Below are 21115 nucleotides of genomic sequence, written 5' to 3'. Positions count from 1 at the left end.
TAAAATGGAAAATCAAGAGATGGAGTTACACATAGAGAGTTGTTAGTAAAATAATACTATGGTCCACACAATAAGCACTTTGGCTAACTGGATAGATGAAATAAATGAGAGTTCCTAACTTGCACTGTTTCTCTGGTCCACCATTTCTAAAATTCAATTTTTGCAAGTTAAATGTTTGTGTCAGAAAATGCATGTATTCCTCAATTTGACAATTGGATTTTCATTAGAATCTTACATGCAATTCAGCAAACGTACATTTCAGCCCCCAAATTCCATGTTGTTTAATCATTTGGACATGTCTGACTATTCTGATCCTATTAGGGGTTTTCTTGAAAAAAGATATTAAAGTGGTTTACCATTTTCTTCTCCAGTAGGGTAAGGCAACTAAAGGTTAAGTGACTTGCCCAGGGTTGTGCAAATAGTTAGTAAACGTCTAAAGTCATATTTGAACTCAGGTCTTCCTGATTCCAGACCCAATGCTCTATTCACTGAATCACCTAGCAGTCTCCAAATATTCCTGGTACTGAAATATTAATGAAAGACTTTTCTAAACATACTCTTACCATAAAAAGCAATTCATGAGATAGATAGATAATAGACTGGGAGATAGATATTGATAGGTAAATAGTAGACAGGTAGATGACTAGATGATAGAGACAGGTAGATTAGATAGATAGATAGCTAATGGATGGATGGATAGATGGATAGATAGATGGAGGGTAAACAGATATTGTCAGGAGAGAGAGACTAGTGTTCAGATTTTTTTGGGCTATTTGCATCAAAGAATTTCAGAAGCTTGCATTTTTTGCCTACATATCATCTCTTGGCCACAAAAGACTTTCAGGGCTGAGTTTATCTTATCTGGCCACTTCTGCCTGCAGCTGACCCTCTTGGCACCTGTTTCCTTACAGTATATGAGCTTCTTGCCAAATCTGTTTCAGTTTGGCAGATTTCAATACAGCTGTTAGAGATTGTTTGTATTTTTGGAGTTACTAGTTTGTCTTGTCCTAATAGATTCACCATATGTAATTAATGGGCTGGTGTCTGTGCATATCATTTTTGGAATTCTTATATAATAGCCATTAGTCCCTTCCTAAGTGCTGCTTGCTCAATAGAAGAGCCATTCAAGTAATGGAGTACACAGAGTTGGAAGACTTGGATTAAAGTCCTAGCACTGGGTATTATTTGTTGCATGTCCCCAGGCAAGTCAGTTGCTTATTTATAAATATCTCTGCAAGTAGGGTTATTGTGAAGAAAGTACTACACAAATATGACTTGATGCTATCTCAATATTTTTCTGATAAAATTCCCAGTACTCAATAATAACTAGTTCTCTGTTAATAATGACCATAGCTGGACTGGAATGAAAACAAGAGTGTTTTTTTCTTACTTGACTAGTGTGAATAATATACATTTTAAATAATAAAGCACTAAATTAGTAGTCAGAAAACTTTGAATGCTCTTCCAATTCTACAATTTATAAGCTGCGAAAATGTTGACAGGGTTGTCAGTCCTTCTATGTCTCAGTTCCTTCAACTGAAAAATGAAGATGACACATTTCTGCTATCTACCTCATAGGATTGTGGAAGTTCAGTGTTTTGTACACTACAAAACTGGCAACTAGGTAGATAGAATGCTTTCTGTGTTTAAATCTGATTAACTATTTTTACCTCAGTTTCCTCATTTGTAAAATGAGCTGAAGAAGGAAATGACAAACTACTCCAGTATCTGCCAAGAAAGCCTCAAATGGAATCCCAAGAGTCAGATGTGACTGTGATGGCTGACCAACATACATCTTATGATATATTAAATGTTTCAAAACAGTGTTTTCAGACTACAGAATCATTTTGCTTAGTCTGAATAAACATTTGAGAAATTCACCCTTTTGTATATAACGAAATCACTGAGATAGTATCTTATTTGATTTCTATGAGGTATTATTTGCAAAGGAAAAAAAGGACCCTTCATTTGATTTTGTGGGGATAAAGCTTATGAAAATTATTGTGGAGAGAAAATTATTAAATTAAATTGACTTTACACATTTTTTGCTTGAAAATGAATTCATTATTAATTTTTGGATAAAAAATACAATCTGGCACATATATAGTGGAGCATTGCAAAATGGGAAAAATATAACATTGGAATAAACTTCTCCAACTGGAAGTCAAGAAACCTAGATTCTGGTATCTTTCCTGCCATTCATCAGCTATATAATTATGAACAAGCTAAATGCTCCTTTCTGGGTCTCAGTTTCCTTTTATACAAAATAATGTGGTTAGATTGGATTATCTTTAAGGTCTCTCCCAAGTGAAATAATCTCTGGTGCTAAATGTATGAAAATATTCTTTAAAATTTATTGCAAACATATACACACAGATAAAAAATAAGCATATATACAAGCTTCCCTTGCCCCTCCAAAAGTATAATAATCTATTTTCTGAAAATATACTTTCTTGAGTTTGTTAGAAAATTTAAAATAATAGTTAATTGAAATTCCAACTTAGACAATAATTTCAAAATTTTTATTAAGAATTTGTGAATATGAAACCACAATGAAAATCCCACACGGAAACTGCAAATTCTAGTGTTTGCACTGAAAATGTCCTAAGGTTTCTAGTTTTTCTCATTTACAAACGTACTTGTCAACACCAGTAAAAATATTATCATATGCTAAATTAACCTGTCTTCTTTCTTTTCAGTAGCTAAATTAATATATTAACTTTTTAATTAGAAAAAAAGTAAATTGTTTCTTGAAGCCATGATTAACAATTGCTGAAATTTCCATATAATGTGACAGGAGACAAATTAAATGAGAAAATTTTGGGTTCTATTCTATGTTATACCATTAAGTAGTAGTATAACCTTCTTTGTATATGTTTCTTTAACAATAAAATGGTGAAACCTGATCCAATCTTCCCCTCATCATTGTTTAAGACTAATACTTTCTTAAAATCATTCCAAAGAGATAGTTAGGCTATTCTTAACAATTAAATATAATTCTTCATTAAAAAAATACTTCTTTTGTTCCTGCTTTCATTACTTAAAGAGAAAAAGCACCAACATTTTTCAATTGTAAAAATTTTTCTAACCCATAGGAAACCATTGCTACAAGATCTCAAACTTAGTTCTCTTCTGCAATATCTACTCAATATCTGCTCATATCTACTACTGAACCTTTGCTTTACTCTAATCCAGAAAACTCCAATTCTCCAAAACTTTCTAATTCATTCAGGCTGTTCTGAGCAAATTTGACTCCCTATCCAGATTAAACTTCATGTTTTACTATATTAAAACCTTTCTCACCAACACCCAAGATTTCAACTGATGATTCTTTTACTATGCAAGTCCTCAGCTCTGAATTTACTTCAAACATTTGTTCCATTTCTGTTGAAAATAATCTTGGAAAAAGTCAATACCATGCAAAATTGGTCCACTGCAAGGACAAGCTAACAAACTGCATAGTATTTATCCATCTTTTTTGACTTACTAGCATTTTCCCCATGATCACATTTAGAAAATCTCTTTTCTCCTTAAGCTCCCCTACCATGACTTTTACATCTGTGTGATCATTTATCCTCCAGATCCCTCAAGAAAGCCTGCCTTTTCTCTGTTCATTAACTACAAAAGTTTTAAAATGTGTGGTATACATTCCTTTCTTCCATTATCTTACCATCCCATTAGTCATTCCCTCCTAAATCTACAACTTAGCTTATTCTATGACAACTATACTAAAAACGACACATCAAAGGCAATTACCTACCAATGATAAAAATCTAATGGCCTTTTCTCAATGCTCATTGCCTTCTGTGAAATATCTATCATAAAGTGAACTTTTTTGAAATTCTTTCTTCCCTTGGCTTCATGAGTCTAGAAACACAGAATATAGATTTTTACAATTATGGAACCTGAGGCTGTGAAAGGTTTAGTGGCTTGCACAAGGAAAGGGTTACAGAAGCAGTATTTGAACTTGACTTCTTTTGACAATATTCTCTTGCTTCTTTCCACTTAATTAGTTTGGTTTATTTTCTGTTCCCTTCACTGACAATTCTTCCTCCTGTACTCTAAATGTTATTTTATGAAAAAACTCAGTTTTTTACTCTTTTGTTTCTTTGCTTCACCCCCCTCTTCCCATCTTCAACTGAAATCTTTATTCTGATAATCTTTAAATTTCCAGCTCCCTCCTTTCACCCAGAAGCCAATCATGATTCTCCAAGTAGCCAATGGCCATTTTAACTTTGATCTCTTATCACCCTACTCAGTAGTGTGTAAAATTAAATCCATCAGCTTCCCCTCAAAGTCATCCCTCACTTCAGATGTCCCTTTATGTGTCACATGTGATATAAATATTTTACTAGTTAACCCATTCTCAAAAACTTACTCATAAACTCTTCATCTCCCTTTCTCAGTACAGGAGAACCTCAGTTTACAAGTAATCTGATGTACATAAGCTTCATTGGAGGAGGAAAATTTTTTTTTTTGCAAAATTTGTCTAGCAGAACAAACAAAAATTCACAGTATGAACATCATGTTTGCACTTGAACTGCTCACAAAAAGATAACACTCAACCAGGGCAATTTTTCTGTTGCTTTTTGCTTTCATATGGCAAACAAAGAAACCTCAGGTCAGTATTTCACCTAATCAGCCTCTTGTGACCTTGACCCTTCATGAAGGGTCATTTGCTCTTAACAGTACCATTATAAATGTGTTCACGTGTTTGTATTCAGTGTTTGTATGACAGTGACTGTGATCCACCACACTATTTGTAACAATGGCCCAAATGAAGAAGAAGACTGAAAAGGAAGCTGCAAAGAAGGAGGAGACCACTGGAAAAAGAAAGAAGAAATCACTGAGAAGCACGAATGTGGTGTGTGTGTGTGGGACCAACTTCTCATGTTTTATAACCATTCTGCTCCTACAGTCTGCCCCATTTTGAAGCAGCAGGACAAAATAAAGGTGGTAGATGCAACAAAAGTAGTCATGGGAATATCAAAGCAACGACCACATGTTCTAGAAGATGTTGAAAAGTTACTTCTTGTGTAGATCATTGAGAAGCAGTCAGCAGGTGACACTGTAGCCATGAACATAGCTAGGAGCTGACAAAAGATGAGCTGATGTATCTACATGAGGAGCAACAACTAGAGGTTGCAGAGGATATCTCATCTGAGGAAGAGGTTGATAGGTTGGAGGAATCCCTGACTTCAAGTGAGATTAGGGAGGTTTATCAGATGTGGGGAAAAGTGAAAATTGTAATGAAAAACATCACTCAGATAAGGCTACAGCAATGAGAGCCCCGAACATTTGTTTTGGTTATGTTTTTGCAAGGCAGTGGGGTTAAGTGGCTTGCCCAAGATCACACAGTTAGGTAAATGTTAAATATCTGAGGCCGGATTTGAACTCAGGTCCTCCTGCCTCCAGGGCCACTGGACCACCTTGCTGCCCCATCCACGAACATTTTTAATGATAATGCAATGTCACATTTCCATGACATTCTGAAAAAACATCAAGAGCAAGTGTTGTTAGATAGATTCCTAGTGTGAAGCAAATATAAAGGGAAAAACATTGAGTCAAAAACATGAAATTATTTTTTAAAAATTAAAAATCAGCAAAGGCAGAAGTGTTAGTCTTACTTTTAGTGAAAGTAGCATGAGAGAACAGTCCTAACATTGTAATCCCTGATATTCTAATGGAAGGAGATTCTCCTTCCAAGCAAGGAGATTCTCTTTCCTCTCTTCTACCTCACACCAACCACTCAAAGGTAAAGTGCAAGTTATTTTATTTTATTTTTGGTTTAGATTGTGTTCAAATTGCTATTGTATTTCAGGTGTATTAGAGACAAAAAAAATTTCTTAAAATTATAAATAATTATTTTATGTGAATATTTTTGAGGATGTGGTACCAATGATATTTACAATATTTCCCTTACAATATTTCCTAAGGGAAAAGTTACTTTTGCAACACGAATAAATCATATGACAAACAGAATTTCAGAATGAATTAAATTCAAAAACTAAGGTTCTACTGTACATTTATGGACACTTTATAATATGTTCTTAGCTTTGGTTTTCTCTCTTTTTTCCATTACAAGTCTCTTCCTTTTTGCCTCCAAAACTGCCACCCTTGTTCAAATCTTCATCATCTTATTTCCAGATTATCCGTATTTATCTTCTATTAGACTAAGTTAAGAATGACCCCCAAAGAATCTCGCAAATTCACAGTTGTTGGTGACTTTGATCATCTAGCTAAACCCATGCCTTAACAATAATTTTCTATAGAAAAATGTCTGTCATATGATTTTCTGATCTTAATTTGAGAAATTTCAATGAGAGGGAATCTGTCACCTTGCTAATTTCATTGTTGGCTATCTTTCTAACTCTTGCATAATTTTTCCTTTCATCAAGCTGAAATTTGTTTCTCTGAAACTTTGACTTGATATTCCTTCCCAGTTCAGTTCTAATAAAGCAAGTTTATCATTTTTTCATATAACAAAATTTCAAATATCTGAAGATACCAATCATATGCAAGTTAAGTGACACAGTAGATAAGAGTGCCCTCCTGGGATCAGGAAAATTCATCTTATGAGTTCAAATCTGGCCTCAGACACTTACTAACTGTGTGAACCTGGGAAAGTCACTTAACCCTGTTTTCCTTTTTTTCCTCCTTTATAAAATGAATGGAGAATAATATGGCAAACCACTTCAGTATCTTTGTCAAGAAAACCTCAAATAGGGTCATGAAGAGGTACACACAATAAAACAACAATATTATCATGTCCCTAAAGTTGTCTCCCCTCTAATGCTTAAATATCCTTGTCCAATATAGCAACAAGTATTTTTTTTTCATTTTTGTTTCCTTATTTTGAAGACTCTTTAGTGTTGCCTATTGCAGTTGGGTTATTATTCCATAAACATTGATAGAGCACATGGCTCATCAGAGTTTTATATCTACTCTTTTAAAGAAAGATACTACAATGATGTTGTGATACTACAATAATACTACAATGGATGTTGTGTTTTAAAAGGTCTTGAGGAGACAAATGATATACATTACAAATGTACATAAGGCCTATAAACAACCAATAAAGCAAAAACAAAACCCAATACTTGGACATTTGTTATTAATGACATAATGGATAAGGAACAGCAAGTTAGCAAGGTCTGGGTTTTAATCCTGCATCAAATACTTACTACCTATGTGACCTAGACAAGTCATTTAACCTCTCTGCCTCAGTGTCATCATCTGTAAAATAAAGTTCAAGTTGAACTTGAACTTGATGATTTCTACGGTTGATTCTACTTCTAAATTTATAATCCTGCCAACTTTTCTGGGACAGAAAGAATGTTGGCATGTTTGGCTTTTATTCTTGATCAAGATGGTGAGTTCTGTACCAGAAGAAATCACAGTCCTCTCCAGGATGTTATGACAGACTCCAGACAACACGCTTAACAGAAGCATCACTGTTACTTCTTTACTTCTCTTAAAATGCAAAAGAGCTGTCTATGCTATAGATTTCTGAGGGGGAGAAAAACCTGTCATTTAAACAGAGCTAAGAAAATACATTCAGAAAGTATGGAGACACCGTTTTTGCATCTCAAGACAATCTGTAACAATTCTATCTGGTGGTAATAATTCATATTTGTTTGTTTTTTTCTTGAGCATGCATACCAAGTTGTATTCTAAATGGAAAACTTTTTTGAATATTTTATTTTTCCAATTACATATAAAAACAATTTTAACATTATTTTTAAAAAAATTTTAAGTTCAAAATTTTCTCCTTCCTTCCCTCCTATCCCAGTTCTTTGAGAAGCCAAACATTTGATATAGGTTACACTTTTGCAGTCATGCAAAACATATTTTCATAACAGTTTGTTGAAAAAGAAAATAGAGCAAAGCAACCCAACCAACCCAAAATCAAACCAAACCAACAAAATCCCAGATAAATAAAGTAAAAGAAAAGTATGCTTCAATCTGCATGCCGATGCCATCCATCAGTTCTTTCTCTGGAGATGGATAGCATTTTTCATAAGTCTTTCAGAACTGTTTTAGATCACTGTATTGTTGATAACTAAATCATTCACAGTAGACCATATTATAGAATTGATGCTATTATTGTACAATGTTCTGGTTCTGTTCTTTTATTTCACACCAGCTCATTTAAGTCCTTTCAGGTTTTACTGAACGCATTCTGCTTGTCATTTCTTATAGCACAATAGTTTCACTTCACAATCATATACTGCAACTTGTTAAGATATGCTCCAATTATTGGAGATCCTCTCCATTGGCAAGTTTTTGTCATCACAAAAAGAACTGCTATAAATATTTTTGTACATATAGATCCTTTTCCTTTAAAAAAAATCCCTTTGGACTACAGATCTAGTAGTGGTATTGCTGGGTTAAAGAATATGAATGGATTTTCAGCCCTTTGGGCACAGTTCCAAATTTCTTTCCAGAATGGATAGATTGGCTCACAAGTCCAAAAGCAGTGCTTTAATTTCCTCTTTTCTCCCACACCCTCAACATTTCTTTTTTAGTCATATTAGCCAATTTGATAGGTGTAAGGTAGTTTTTCAGAATTGTTTAATTTTGCATTTCTCTAATCAATAGTGATTTTGGGCCTTTTTATATGATCAGATAGCTTTGATTTCTTTATCTGAAAACTGCCTGTTCAAATCCTTTGACCACTTATCAATTGGGGAATGACTCCTATTTTTATAAATTTGACTTAGTACTACGCTTAGTATATATTTGTTAAACGGGACCTTTATCAGAGAAACTTGCTATAACTTTTTCACATTTACTTCTCTTCATCTTATCCCCGCCCATTTTCCTTCTCTGTCTCTCTCTCTCTGTCTGCCTCTGTCTCTTGTCTCTCTGTCTCTCCTTCTCCTTTCATCCTGTCTTAAATTAATTTTGCCTACAAAGGCGCAGTAATCATTGCCTCCCCCTAATTCACTCTCCCTTCTATCATAAATAAGTGTGAATTTATTCCCTCTTTGAGCCAATTCAAAAGGCATTGTCTTCTCCCTCACCTTTCATGCTCTCCTCCACTGTAAAAGCTCTTTTACTTTTCTTTTAAGTGTGATAATTTATTTCCTTGTACCTTTTTCTTTCCTCAAACATCTTCTTTTTAGAATTGCAAGATGTAAACTAAGGGAAATGCAAATTCACTCTTAGAGCAGGTGATATTCTACTTAGACCAGCATGGAAGAGTTCAGAACATTTTTTAGAATTGACCCCTGGATTTCCCTAAATAAAAATTGCCACTATTCCCTGCCACTCCAATCATTAAAAGAAAAACAAAGCAACAACAAAAAAAGAAGAAATAAAACTCCTTCATTGATGATATATGGAAACTGGAATTTCTTACTCCTCAGTGGTTGTCCTGCCTGAGGTCAGTTTTGAATAAAAGAGTAGAAGGCATTAAATTAAATTAGATAGCAACTGCCACTTATGCCAGGTAGCCTCAGGGCTTGCTTATGGTTTTAAGTGTTAGTGCATTATTAGTTCCCTCTAGGAGGTTCCTTTATAGGGAGGAATGCAAAAGATTACAAATGCTAGATGTGGGAAGGAAAAAGTAAAAGTTGCAGAGGAAAAATGAGTTGTAGTAAAACTGGAAACACTACAATGAATGAAATAGAAAGAAAAGAATAAATAAATGAACAAAAATATTAAAAATGCAGATAAACTGAAACTAAAGGAAAGGAAAGAGAAAGGTTTATAAATATTATTCTTAAGAACCAAAAGATCTATCAGTATGATTCATTTTGGAAGGTTGAAACAAGTATCAGTATAGAACTCCTATATTCTGCATAGAAATGAAGCAGTCAATGCTATTTTGAATGAGGTGTTAGTGTAATGGGATGAAATAAAAATATTATTTTAAAGTTGAACAGCAAATAATATTATGGCAATTTAAGTCTACAGTTCAAATAGGGGGCATTCATTGGTCATTTTGGCAAAAATATGCTAAGATACTAAAATAGCTTTCTTCTAATGTGCCAAATGGAAATGTAGTAGTCAAAAAAAAATAAAGACTATATACACAGATTTTAATTAAATTGTCTGTTGTGTTAAAATATTTATATGGTACATGACTTATTGGGAGAGCTTGAAATCTAGCTGGCAAAATAAACTTAGATATAAAAAACAATTATAGGAAAATGCAAGATAGAATATAATGAAACAGAAAAATATATGGTTCAGAAATTAAACATAAAAGTCAAGAGGAAGAGATCAGTAAAATCCCAAAGGTAGAATATGAGCAGGTCCTTAGAAAAAGGGCATGATTTAGATAAGAACAGAGAGAGAGAGAGAGAGAGAGAGAGAGAGAGAGAGAGAGAGAGAGAGAGAAGTAAACATAAATTGTACAATGGTACAGAAAGGGATTTGAGCTTTAAGTTGGGTATTTGTGGCACAATTAAAAGAGAGATACAAGTAGGACACAAAGCATTTAGAGGCAAAAACAGTGGGGGGGAAAAAACCATTTTTTTTCCCCAGTTGAATTTTTTTCCTCTCACCTTAATACCTAAACTGCAAGCCATCTACATAATTGTATATGATGTGGTAAACTAATTCAATAGAAAACTAAATCCAAACAATGTTTCCCTTAACTCACTCCCTCTATCCTGCCTTAAAACTCCTTAGTTTCATTACTTCTCTCTCTACTTTCCTTCCTGCTTTAGAGGATGAACTCAACTCCAAGCCAAACTTGACCCCCTCTCCCAATCTTCTTATCTTATTTAACTATAGCATCTTCCAGAATCTTGCTCCAGGAATCCTACTGTTTTTCATGAATCTTCAGTCTCAGTCTCTACTTGTTCCTTCCTCTATGCCTACAAGTATATATTATTCTCCCAATACCTAAAAAAAAAATCCCTACTTTTGGCTCTTTTATACCATCCAGCTAGTTTTCCTCTTAACCTTGGGTGAGTCATTAACCTTTTTGGTCTACGTAAAATGAAAGAATTTAACTAAAACACACTTAAATAGAAATGGATCCCTATACTACATATTTACTTAGAAAACCACAAATTAACATTGTCTATATTTTCCTGTACTCTTTGTTTACTTTGTTAAACATCTCTTAATTAAATTTTAATCTGTTTCAGTCTGCACTCAAAAGTTTATAGCCATCAATTTGATACCTCTGGATTAGATGATTTCTGAAATCCTTTTTAACTCTAATTTGGGCTCTTGTGATTCTATATTTTACCTTTTTTTCCAAAGACAATTTTTTTGACATTGAAAAAATTACTTATACTATATACCTACACTTTCTCATCACAAACTTTTCCTGCAACTTCTTGAAATCTCACTTCATCACTTCTATCCCTACCATTAATATTGAAAGATTATCAGTGACCCCAAAATGATCAAATCAAAAGGATTTTTTCTTAGTCTTCAATGCCCCCCCTTAACTTCTGAATCATCAAATACTGTTGACTCCCTTTTCTAATGAGTGGATTCTACTCCAACATTGTGGTTTCTATAACATCACCTTAATACAGCTGGACTATCATTTTCCATTATGTTTTGATTTTTGATTTATTGAAATTCCTTTTGCTTCACTTTTTTTCAATTACACAAATTAATGAATATGTCCTAATTCTCAGATGTTGTTTGAACGTTCAATTCAACACACGATTATGGAACACCCCATTGTGTGGAAGAGAAAAAGTAGAGTTTTATAATATAATATATAATTTTATAATATGAATGCATTTATAATACATACAATATGCAATGTATAATAAAATAGTTTTATAATATATAAAATATAATATATTTTATAATATATATATATATATATATATATATATATATATATATAGTCAGAGCATGAAAACCTCTAACAAATGCTTGTTATGTGAAAAGGTCAAAAGACAACTTCTCAGTTCTGTTCATGCTATACTTTAGCAAGATAAACTATTTAAGAATAATTAATTTGTATTGATAAAGGGAGTTTCAGCACCAGGAGTTGCTTACATCATCAAAATAATAGATCTACCTCCCTAAGCTAATTAGATTCCTTCCACTCCCCCAGAAGTATAGATAACATGGATACATATTTAAAAAACCCCAAAATGAAATAGTACTTTCCTTTAAAGAGTTTACTTACATTGGACCGAATTTTTTGTAACATTAGGTATGTCACATTCAATTCAGAATTAAGTAAGGTCATTTATTATGACTTCAAAATGCTTAAAATTATAATAAGGAAAAGATGTTAGGGCACATCTTTAAATAGTAAGAAAAATTTAGATTACCTTCATCATGTTATGAATATGATTAATGAATCAATTAATTAATAAATTAGATTAATAATACTTTAGATTATCCTAAGAAACGAACTCCCTAGAAGACAAAAGGGGTAAGGGTCCTCCTTACTCTCCTGAATTCTTTCCTAGTACTGACCACATTCAAATTCTTCATTTGTTTTCATTTTTGATTAATAATTGTTGATCAGAATATATTTAATTTTCTTGCATAGCACCCAATACACCACCTTTAAAACTTAACAGAAAATATTTTTAAGGTGGGGGTGATAAGGCAACATGATTTTTTTGTTATAACAAGTCTGAAATTTGAACTAACAACTAGAATTCATATATAGAATACAATGAAGTTTGCTATCCATCTCCTGCCTAAGAGGTGATGAATTCAGGATACAGAATGAGGCATAAATCTTTCAGACATGGCTAATGTGGTTATTTGTTTTGCTTAACTGAACTTAGTTGTTAAATAGGCTTTCTTTTTCTCTTTTTCCAGTTTTTCAGGAATCCTGGAGGGAGAGAATATAGACTTTTGATCATTGAAAAAAAATTTAATGAGAAGTTAATGAGAATCAATGAATCTAAGAGTTAAAAGATAGTCAAAGGCTATCTAATCCAACCCAGACATGGTCCCCTACATTCCCCCTTACTCCAACTTTTACCAGAGGTCATTAAACCTTCCCTTTAATGTTGATGGAGTCCCTACTACTCCGTGAATCAGTTCATTCTACTTCCTAAACGATTCCTTCATTATGAATGGGGTCCATTTGTAGGTTTTATTCTTTCCTAATTAGTTGGAGAGTATAATCAATTCATCTCCAAAGAGTTTATGAGGGAAAAAAGATCCTCTCACACCAAAACGAGCGGCAAGATAGGATTGGCCTGGGACAAAGTATCACTCATTAAAAGAGAACTCGTAGTTAACCCCAAATCTAGGTAGTCAGAAATCAGAAACTAGCTAAATCCTAAGAATTCAGACAATCAGGATCCAGAGTCTGGGAGGCTGTTCTATAGTACCTTTTAGGCATGAATGATTCTAATGCACTGGTGATGATGATAACAGTCTGTAAGCAAATCTGCTCTCTGATTAACAAGCAGCAGAGATGCTAGGATTACATTCCAAATGATTAAAACAAAAACTCTGAATTGAAACTAAGTTCTAAAAAAGCTACATGCCACATTATGAGCTTAAACTTAAATATTCTTTGAAATAAAATTATTAAGTTCCAAAATTCCTGATATAAGACTTTAGGATCCTTTAGAAGTCTTAAGCTTAAACATGCTATTTTCTTATTGCTGAAGCATTTTTAAAATTTTTAAATGTCTACTCGCATGCAAAATCCTATTTTGCCAAATACAAAGTGTATATAGAATTCAAATTGATTTTTATAAGAAAGGCAGCACAGGAATCTAGGTTGGGAGTCAAGAAGGTCTGAGGTCAAGTGTTACCTTTGCCACATATTGATCCTGTGACTATGGGCAAGTCAATTAACCTTTCAGTATTTTGGGCAATTCTTAGACTATGAGCTGCAAAAAAAAGGCAGCAGCTTACAATGGTAATGAGAGTGTCCTTATCCATGTATTGCCTATATGCCAGCAATATTGCAAATCTCATCCCTCTCCCTAATTATTTTTACCTAAATATCGAAAGTGAAGACCATCAACACATTCTATAACATTTTTTTTTTGTAAAATGCTGGCATGTCATGGTATATTTAAACAGACAATTCTCCAAATAGTTTAAATATCAAGAATTATAAAATAACTTTGCCTATTTAGAAAAACGGTACTCATTATAACAACCTGTGTTTCAGTTAACGACCCAATAAAACTGCGCATGAAAAGAACGGAAGATTTAGGAAATTAAAATTAAACACCCACAAATCATAAAACAGAACTATTAGTGGTTCCTATATTACAAGGGGGTTTCAAGTTGCTTCATACTTCTGTGCTAAGATAAAAGATACTCTGTTGGCATTTTTACTTGCCAAAATAGCCATTTGCAATTAAAAATTAAAATTGGCACTTCTTTGCAAGCAATTATCTAAAGGCATCTGGCTCTCTTCCTTGTTTACAAGTGCTCTTGTGTCATGACTTCATTCTAGTTGAAAATTTGCTTTCCTTGAGTTTTATATTATTGACAATTTCCCAACACTAATCAGCTCCTCATTTTTAAAACATTTTTCAATATATTCTAGATCCAAGAGTATATTCTTAAAATATGAATCCAAGTAGAAACTGTCCAAATAATTGGTGTTAAAATATGTCATATTCTTTTTCAGATACAAGTCTCATATATCTCAACTATATAAAGAACTTTGTCACATTTATAAGAATATGAGTCATTCCCCAGTTGATAAATCATCAAAAATATGAACAAGCTGTTTTTTGATGAAATCAAAATTATATATAGTTGTATCAAATGCTCTAAATCTAACAATTTGAGAAATGAAACTTAAAACAACTTTGAGATATCATTTTAATCCTATCAGATTGGCTAAAATCAAAGAAAGGGAAATTGAAAAATGTTGTAGGAGATGTGGAAAAATTAAGATAATGTTAGTGGAACTATGAACTCTAGCCATTTTTGGACAGCAATTTGGAATTATGCCTGAAGAGTTATAAAACTGTGTATATTGACCTAGTAATACACAATTAGGTCTGTTTTCCAAGATGATAAAGGAAAAAGGAAAAGAATTTATATGTTCTAAGATATTTATAGCAGTTCTCTTTATGACAGCAAAGGGCCCATCAACAGGAATGGCTGCTAAACAAGATATGGAATATGATTGTTATGTAATATCACTGTGCTCTAAGAAATGATGAGCTGGTTGATTTTCAGAAAAAAAAAAACATGAAAAAATAAGCAGAACCAAGAGAACATTGTACATAGTAATATTTTTCTACGAATAATTTTGAACAACTATGTCATTTTGTATACTATAAACTTTAAATCAACTACAAAGGACCTAGGAAGGATGATGTTATCCACATCAAAGAACTGATAACTAGAAGAATGTATAGTATGAATTTACACACACACATACACACACACACAAATTAGTGTTTTATGATATCCTTCTCTAGGTTGGGGTGGGGAGGGAGGAAGAAAAATAAAAAAAATGCACAAGAAAGAATAAAACTAAGTTAGAAGCAAGTACAGAAAAACAGTGTAGCTTTGAAAACAATGTCTAGTACATATTCCATAGGGTTTTTTGAGTGGGAGCAAGGTAATAGGGTTAAGTACCCAAGATCACAGAGCTAGTATAAATCAAGTATCTGAAGTTACATTTGAACTCGGATTCCCTGACTTCAGAGCTCTAGCCACTATGCCACCTATTTATGTAGTTTATTTTCAATAAATAAATAAAATTTGCATGATAAGAATTTTTTAAATTATATTTTAAATAAAATTTAAAAAATAGAAATTCACAGTTTACATTGAATCTTCTTTTTATATTGTGCTGTCTATATACACAAAAATGTTCTTTTTTGTCTTTTAGTATGTAAGTTCAAAATGAAAAACTCTAGTACATTATTATCACAGTTCTTGGCACATAATAGCTATTTAATACATGTTAGCTGACTCACTGAAAATTGCAAATTAATAAATGTCCACAGAATCAAATAATCTTGAAATGACATTAATTATATATTTTCAGTAACTAAGCTCACCCTACCAAGTAGGCACCAATATAAATTTCAACTTTATCAAGCATACTTTTGGAATGTTTGGGAGAAAGTGGTATATTAGTGACATTCCAGATTATACCACATATGATTCCATATATATATATATATATATATATATATATATATCTTAATATCTCATTTTATCCTCCTTATAGGTCTTAGAAGGCCAGTTTGGATAGAAAGAGCTCAAGACTTGGAGTCAGATGACCTGGAACTCAATTCTGGAATAGCCTCTTGACTCCCTGTGTGACTGGGGGGTAGAATTCAGATCTGAGTGTCCTATCTCCTAGCTCTACACTTTTCCCCTCCATAAAGTAATGAGCTCTGTCTTCATCCTAAGAACATTTGAAACTCTCTACAACATCTCTATGCATATTGACTTTAGAAAATATTTAACACTTAACTATGATCATTTCCTGTTCTTAGGTTACAATCAGATTGTTTTTCATCAAAGCAGCATAAATCAAAGACTCAGAAATCTAAGTTGTTCCAATAACTGAGATTTGATACAGTAACAAATGATGATTTATATGTGACTGCAATATATTTTTTCTCTTGTAATTCGTCAAATACACAAAAATACACAAACTTATATATGGATCCTCTTTATGTTTTCTTTTACTAACAACATTGTTTTAAAAGACAAAAGGAGAAAAGGGGAGGGGAAGATATTTGCCTTTTAAGCTACTAAGTTATAGTTATTTAATAAAACAAACAAACAAAAAGAGTTATGAGACACTGGTAAGAGAGCTGGTTTTAGTGACAGGAAAACCTGTCACTTGGGTGATCATTAAGAAATCACAACTTCTCAGTGCCCTGGGGCTAGGTAACTAAGACTCTTAGTATCACAGAAGGTACCACCAGTCTATATTGCTAAAGGGAGTTTCCTCATCCCAGGAGTTTGTTATGCCAATGAAATCACAAGTCCCTATCTCTATTCCTTAATAAAGTTAAAAGATAAGAAATAACCATTCTTAACAGCACCTAGCAAATATTAAAAACATTCCAAAATAAACCATATGCTTGGTTCTTCACTTCCTCTTTTCAGTCCATCACTGCTCTATCCACCCCCAAAGTCATTTTCCATCATTTTCATTTCCCCAAAGTATCCACGAAAGGAAAGGAGTTAGTGAGTCTTTTATATTATTCTCTAGTAGTCCCAGGCTTTAATATTTGTTAACTAATACCTGTAGATGCTATTTTAATATTATCACAATGATTTAATAATAATTTCTACCTACTTAATAGGAAACCTCTATCTCTATGTGAAACATAACTTTAGAGGTGCCTTCCTTGCTTTTTGGCAGTGAAAATGTTGGTCTGGTAAGTAAATCTATCCCTAAAGTACCTCATTAATCACCATATACTTGTTCTTGGCAAAACATAGGCTACAAAAAACTGTTACTAAAGTAGGATTTGGGGATTCCTAGGTTGGCATGTCATGTTATTATTTAGTCACACTTTTCTAGAAATAATTTTCTTACCAAACTCTTATTATTTATAAAATTATCAGAAGTGCTGTTCAAACCAACCATGCCTTTGTTAGCTTTTTGAGAAATCTGCTATCTCTCAGGTTATTTGACTTGCTAATGGTAAAAGGCCAAGATAACTCTTTTATATAGGACTTTTTGAAGCTTCACACAACTTTCTCAGAGAAGGGGAAAACAAAGAGCAATTTCCTCTTTTTTTGTTGTTAGTGTGGATCTAGCACCCCTTTCTAACTCCTTAGGAACTGCAGCATACTTTCAAAATGCATATGGAAAATTTCACTCTATACTTTTGTGTACCAAGTTCTTATTTGACTCATAGCTACCACTAAAATATATCCTTGGGTTCAATCCTGATGTATCTATGATTGTTTTAAGAAAATTAACAAAACTATTTTGAAATTAATGTGGACTAAACGGCTGCTTTAAACAAAGATAAGGCTGCAAAAAATTATTGTAAAGAAGATAATAAAATGTGGGACACAATTTGGAAAGAAAAGGGATGTATTATAATTCTAATAACTTCAAATATTCTCCCCAAATTCAATAGTTTAGCTTGAAACTCATGAACCTGTAGGATACTATTTCTCAAATTAAAAAAACAATTACCAAATATTTTGAGTGTATTCCTGTTAAATAGTTAACTTATACATATCAATTTACTAGGATTACTGTTTGCCCACTTACCTTGAATATCCAAACAAACTATTATATCCATTATTTAAAATGCAATATTCCTATAAACACACATGACTATATAGACATTTCAAGAACATCCATAGTGATCACATGTACTTTTGTTTTAACTATGATGCAACAACTTTTCCTTCGAAGTAAAAGGATAATATGTGAAGATGAAAGAGGTAAAGACTAAACAATACTTGAGTCTAATCCAATTTTGGACTATAAAAACTATCACACTCCAGAGTCCCACAGAGTGCAGAGCTCCACCTGGTCAAACTCAGAAATCACATCCTAATTCAGCTTCTACATTCTTATTGGAAAAACGTTTCGGGTTAGTATGTCAATTCTTCAGAAACAGTGAGAATTATGTTTGAATGAAAATATTGGAGAAGCACTTCCCATTAGACAGTACATAGGTAAATCCAAGCCAGCAACCTTCCGAAGAAAGATTCAAGAGGATCTAAGAAATACATTGATATCTTTCTTTACAAGCATCTCTTTGTAAAACTGTTTCATAATTTCATTTGCAGGGTGAAGAAAAAACAGGAAAGGTGAGGTTTCTAAAATGGCATGCATTGAAATGGCCAGATATACAAAACTGCAGTAGGAAAAGGATTAAAAGGATGAATGGACCTTGTGGGGAAAACAGTAGTAAACCAGTGAAAGGTTTTAAATGCCTAAGGGAAAAGTCAACATTTGCTTCTAATCATTTTCTCATTAAGCATTCACTGCTAGCTGGTGAGGGTTTTGCTTAAACACATACACTTTATATTGATTTAGAGCCAGGATGGTGCTGCTGGAAATTCAACTCCTGCCTGTATCCTTGCCCAAGCATCTGAAACAGCTCATGCCACTTCAGGAAGCATCTTATTAATATCAGATTTGGAGAAGACTGAGCCCCCCCAACCCCCAGCAGGTCTTTGCTATTATAAGGCTTGTGCACGCTCCGCGTTCCAACCACCACCGCTGCACCCGGCTCCAAGTAGCCAGAACGCCAATTTTTAGTTTTATTATTATTATTTTTTCCGATTAGGCAGCTTCTCCCCAGACTCTGGCTAACTTCTCTCAGTCGGTAACGGGCTGTTATGTCCCAATACGTTTGTTGTCCTGTGAGAAGGTGGTGAAGTCGGCTTCCGGGCTACCCTAAAGTCTCTCCCTTAAATGCCAGCTTTTCCTCACTGAGCCCTAATGGCTACTAACGGGGTTCCCAATCTCTTTCCTTCATCTCCGCCACCCTCAGCAGCCTCTGGCTCAGTAATCCCGCAAAGCCTCCCGCTCCAACTCCAGTTTCAGGTCCCTGGGCTTGGCCCCTCAGCCTACTCAAGGGTTTCCGTTTTACCACCGCCAAAACCTCCTAGCCCCGACTCCACTACCTGCCTCTCGAACAGATGCCAAGGAGAGACGCACGCATACTGCCTGGCATGAGAGTTCAGGGATAGAAAGAACCTGGGCTCAGAGCGAGTTCTGGGTGTGTGTGTGTGTGTGTGTGTGTGTGTGTGTGTGTGTGTGGTGTGACAGACACAATCCCATGCCAGGCGCCTGGGGTCAGAGCGAGGGCTGTGTGTGTGTGTGTGTGTGTGTGTGTGTGTGTGTGTGTGAATCCCATGCCAGGGCGCCCCGTCCAGCGCGCTTCCCGGGGTGCGGTGCCCACGGCCACACGCCCTCCAGGAGCAGTAGTCGGTGCGGAGGAGGCACGCCGCGGGTGCCAGCCCCAGCCCGCCACTGGCCGCCCCCCTCAGGGGCTCCGGGAGCCCGCCGCCTGCTGGCAGCGCAGCCCGCGGCGGCTCGCCTCGGGGGTACTCACACGAAGGCGTGGTAGACGAACGCCCACCCTCGGGGTCTCTCCAGCACGTTGTACAGATAGTTCTGCAGCCTCCGGTACTTGACGTTCCTCCGGCAGCTCTGGCTGCTGTTGTACGCCAGCGGCTTCCCCAGGAGGCTCATCCGGGCTCCGTGCTTCGCCCGGCGGGTCTCCCTGAAGCCGCCGCCGCCGCCGCCGCCGCCGCCGCCGCCGAGCGCGCCGGCGCCGGTGCCCAGCAGCAGCAAGCCGTCCCCGCGGGCAGCGGAGTTCAGGAGCACGCGGCCCCGACCCGCCTCCACATCCTTCATGCCCGCCGCCGCGCCGCTCTTCAGCCAGAGCCCGGCGGAGCCGCCCTCATCTCCTCCCCCGTGGTTGCGGGGCATGGCATCACCACGGGCGCGGGGAGGGGGGCGCCAGCGGCGAGGGCAGCGGTCTCATGCGAGCGGGACGGCGTGGATGGAGCCCCCGGCCGGCCGCCCGACCGCCGCGGCCTGGGGGCGGGGAAGCCGCCAGCCAACAAACCTCCTAGGGTCAGGGGGTGGGGAGGGAGGGCGAGCCAAGGAGGAAGAGGAAGAAAGTGGCAGTAGCTCCCAGGTCCGCGTGTGTGTGTGTGTGTGTGTGTGTGTGTGTGTGTGGAGGGGGGGCACACACGACCAATCTGGACCGTTCTTTGTGCCCGTCACTTTGAGGGCTCTTAAGAATTTGGGGGTTTCTCCTTTGCTTTCACAATCCTGTCGCCTTCCCCAAGTGCCTCCTGAGGGAAGAAACCCGAGGCTCCTGAAACGCAGGACCTGGCATGCAGGGGCGGGTCCCCGGGCCCCAGGCGCGTCCCCACCGGCTGCCCTAGCCTGGCTCTTGGGCGAAGTCCTGGATCCCGGAGGCTGACCCCCGTCCCCAGGGCTGTGCTCCTTCCCTCGCCAGTGATGTGGGGGAGTGTTCCTGGCCGCTGATGGGGAAGGTCTTCTGCCTCCCTTTGGCCCCCGGTGCCCCGGGCCAGGGAACTAGGCACCGGTAAAGGTCCGTGTGCTCGACGTGCTGGCTACGCGGCGCAGCGGGCTCTGACCATCCCTCGGACCCCGGGGCGACACCATTCGGGTACTGAGCACCCACCTGGAGCAGTTGGGGAGCAATCAAGAAAGGGCCGGGGCTCGCTTCCCGCTTTGGCCCTAGTTATTTCGATT

General features: G+C 36.1%; 1 protein-coding gene across 1 annotated transcript in view; it reads right to left on the bottom strand.

The window, feature by feature from the left end:
• The window catches only part of KCNQ5 (potassium voltage-gated channel subfamily Q member 5), a 664755-nt gene extending 644438 nt beyond the window's left edge, over positions 1 to 20317 (bottom strand). The window contains exon 1 of the mRNA XM_074237322.1: positions 19938 to 20317. Coding sequence (XP_074093423.1) covers positions 19938 to 20317 — 380 coding nt within the window. The remainder of the gene's footprint in view (positions 1 to 19937) is intronic.
• Between the last annotated feature and the right edge of the window lie 798 nt (positions 20318 to 21115).

Source organism: Macrotis lagotis, chromosome 5 (genome assembly GCF_037893015.1).
Source record: "Macrotis lagotis isolate mMagLag1 chromosome 5, bilby.v1.9.chrom.fasta, whole genome shotgun sequence".
NCBI lineage: Eukaryota > Metazoa > Chordata > Mammalia > Peramelemorphia > Peramelidae > Macrotis > Macrotis lagotis.
Note: the sequence above shows the minus strand (reverse complement) of the source record. Positions and strands in the feature narration are given on the sequence as shown.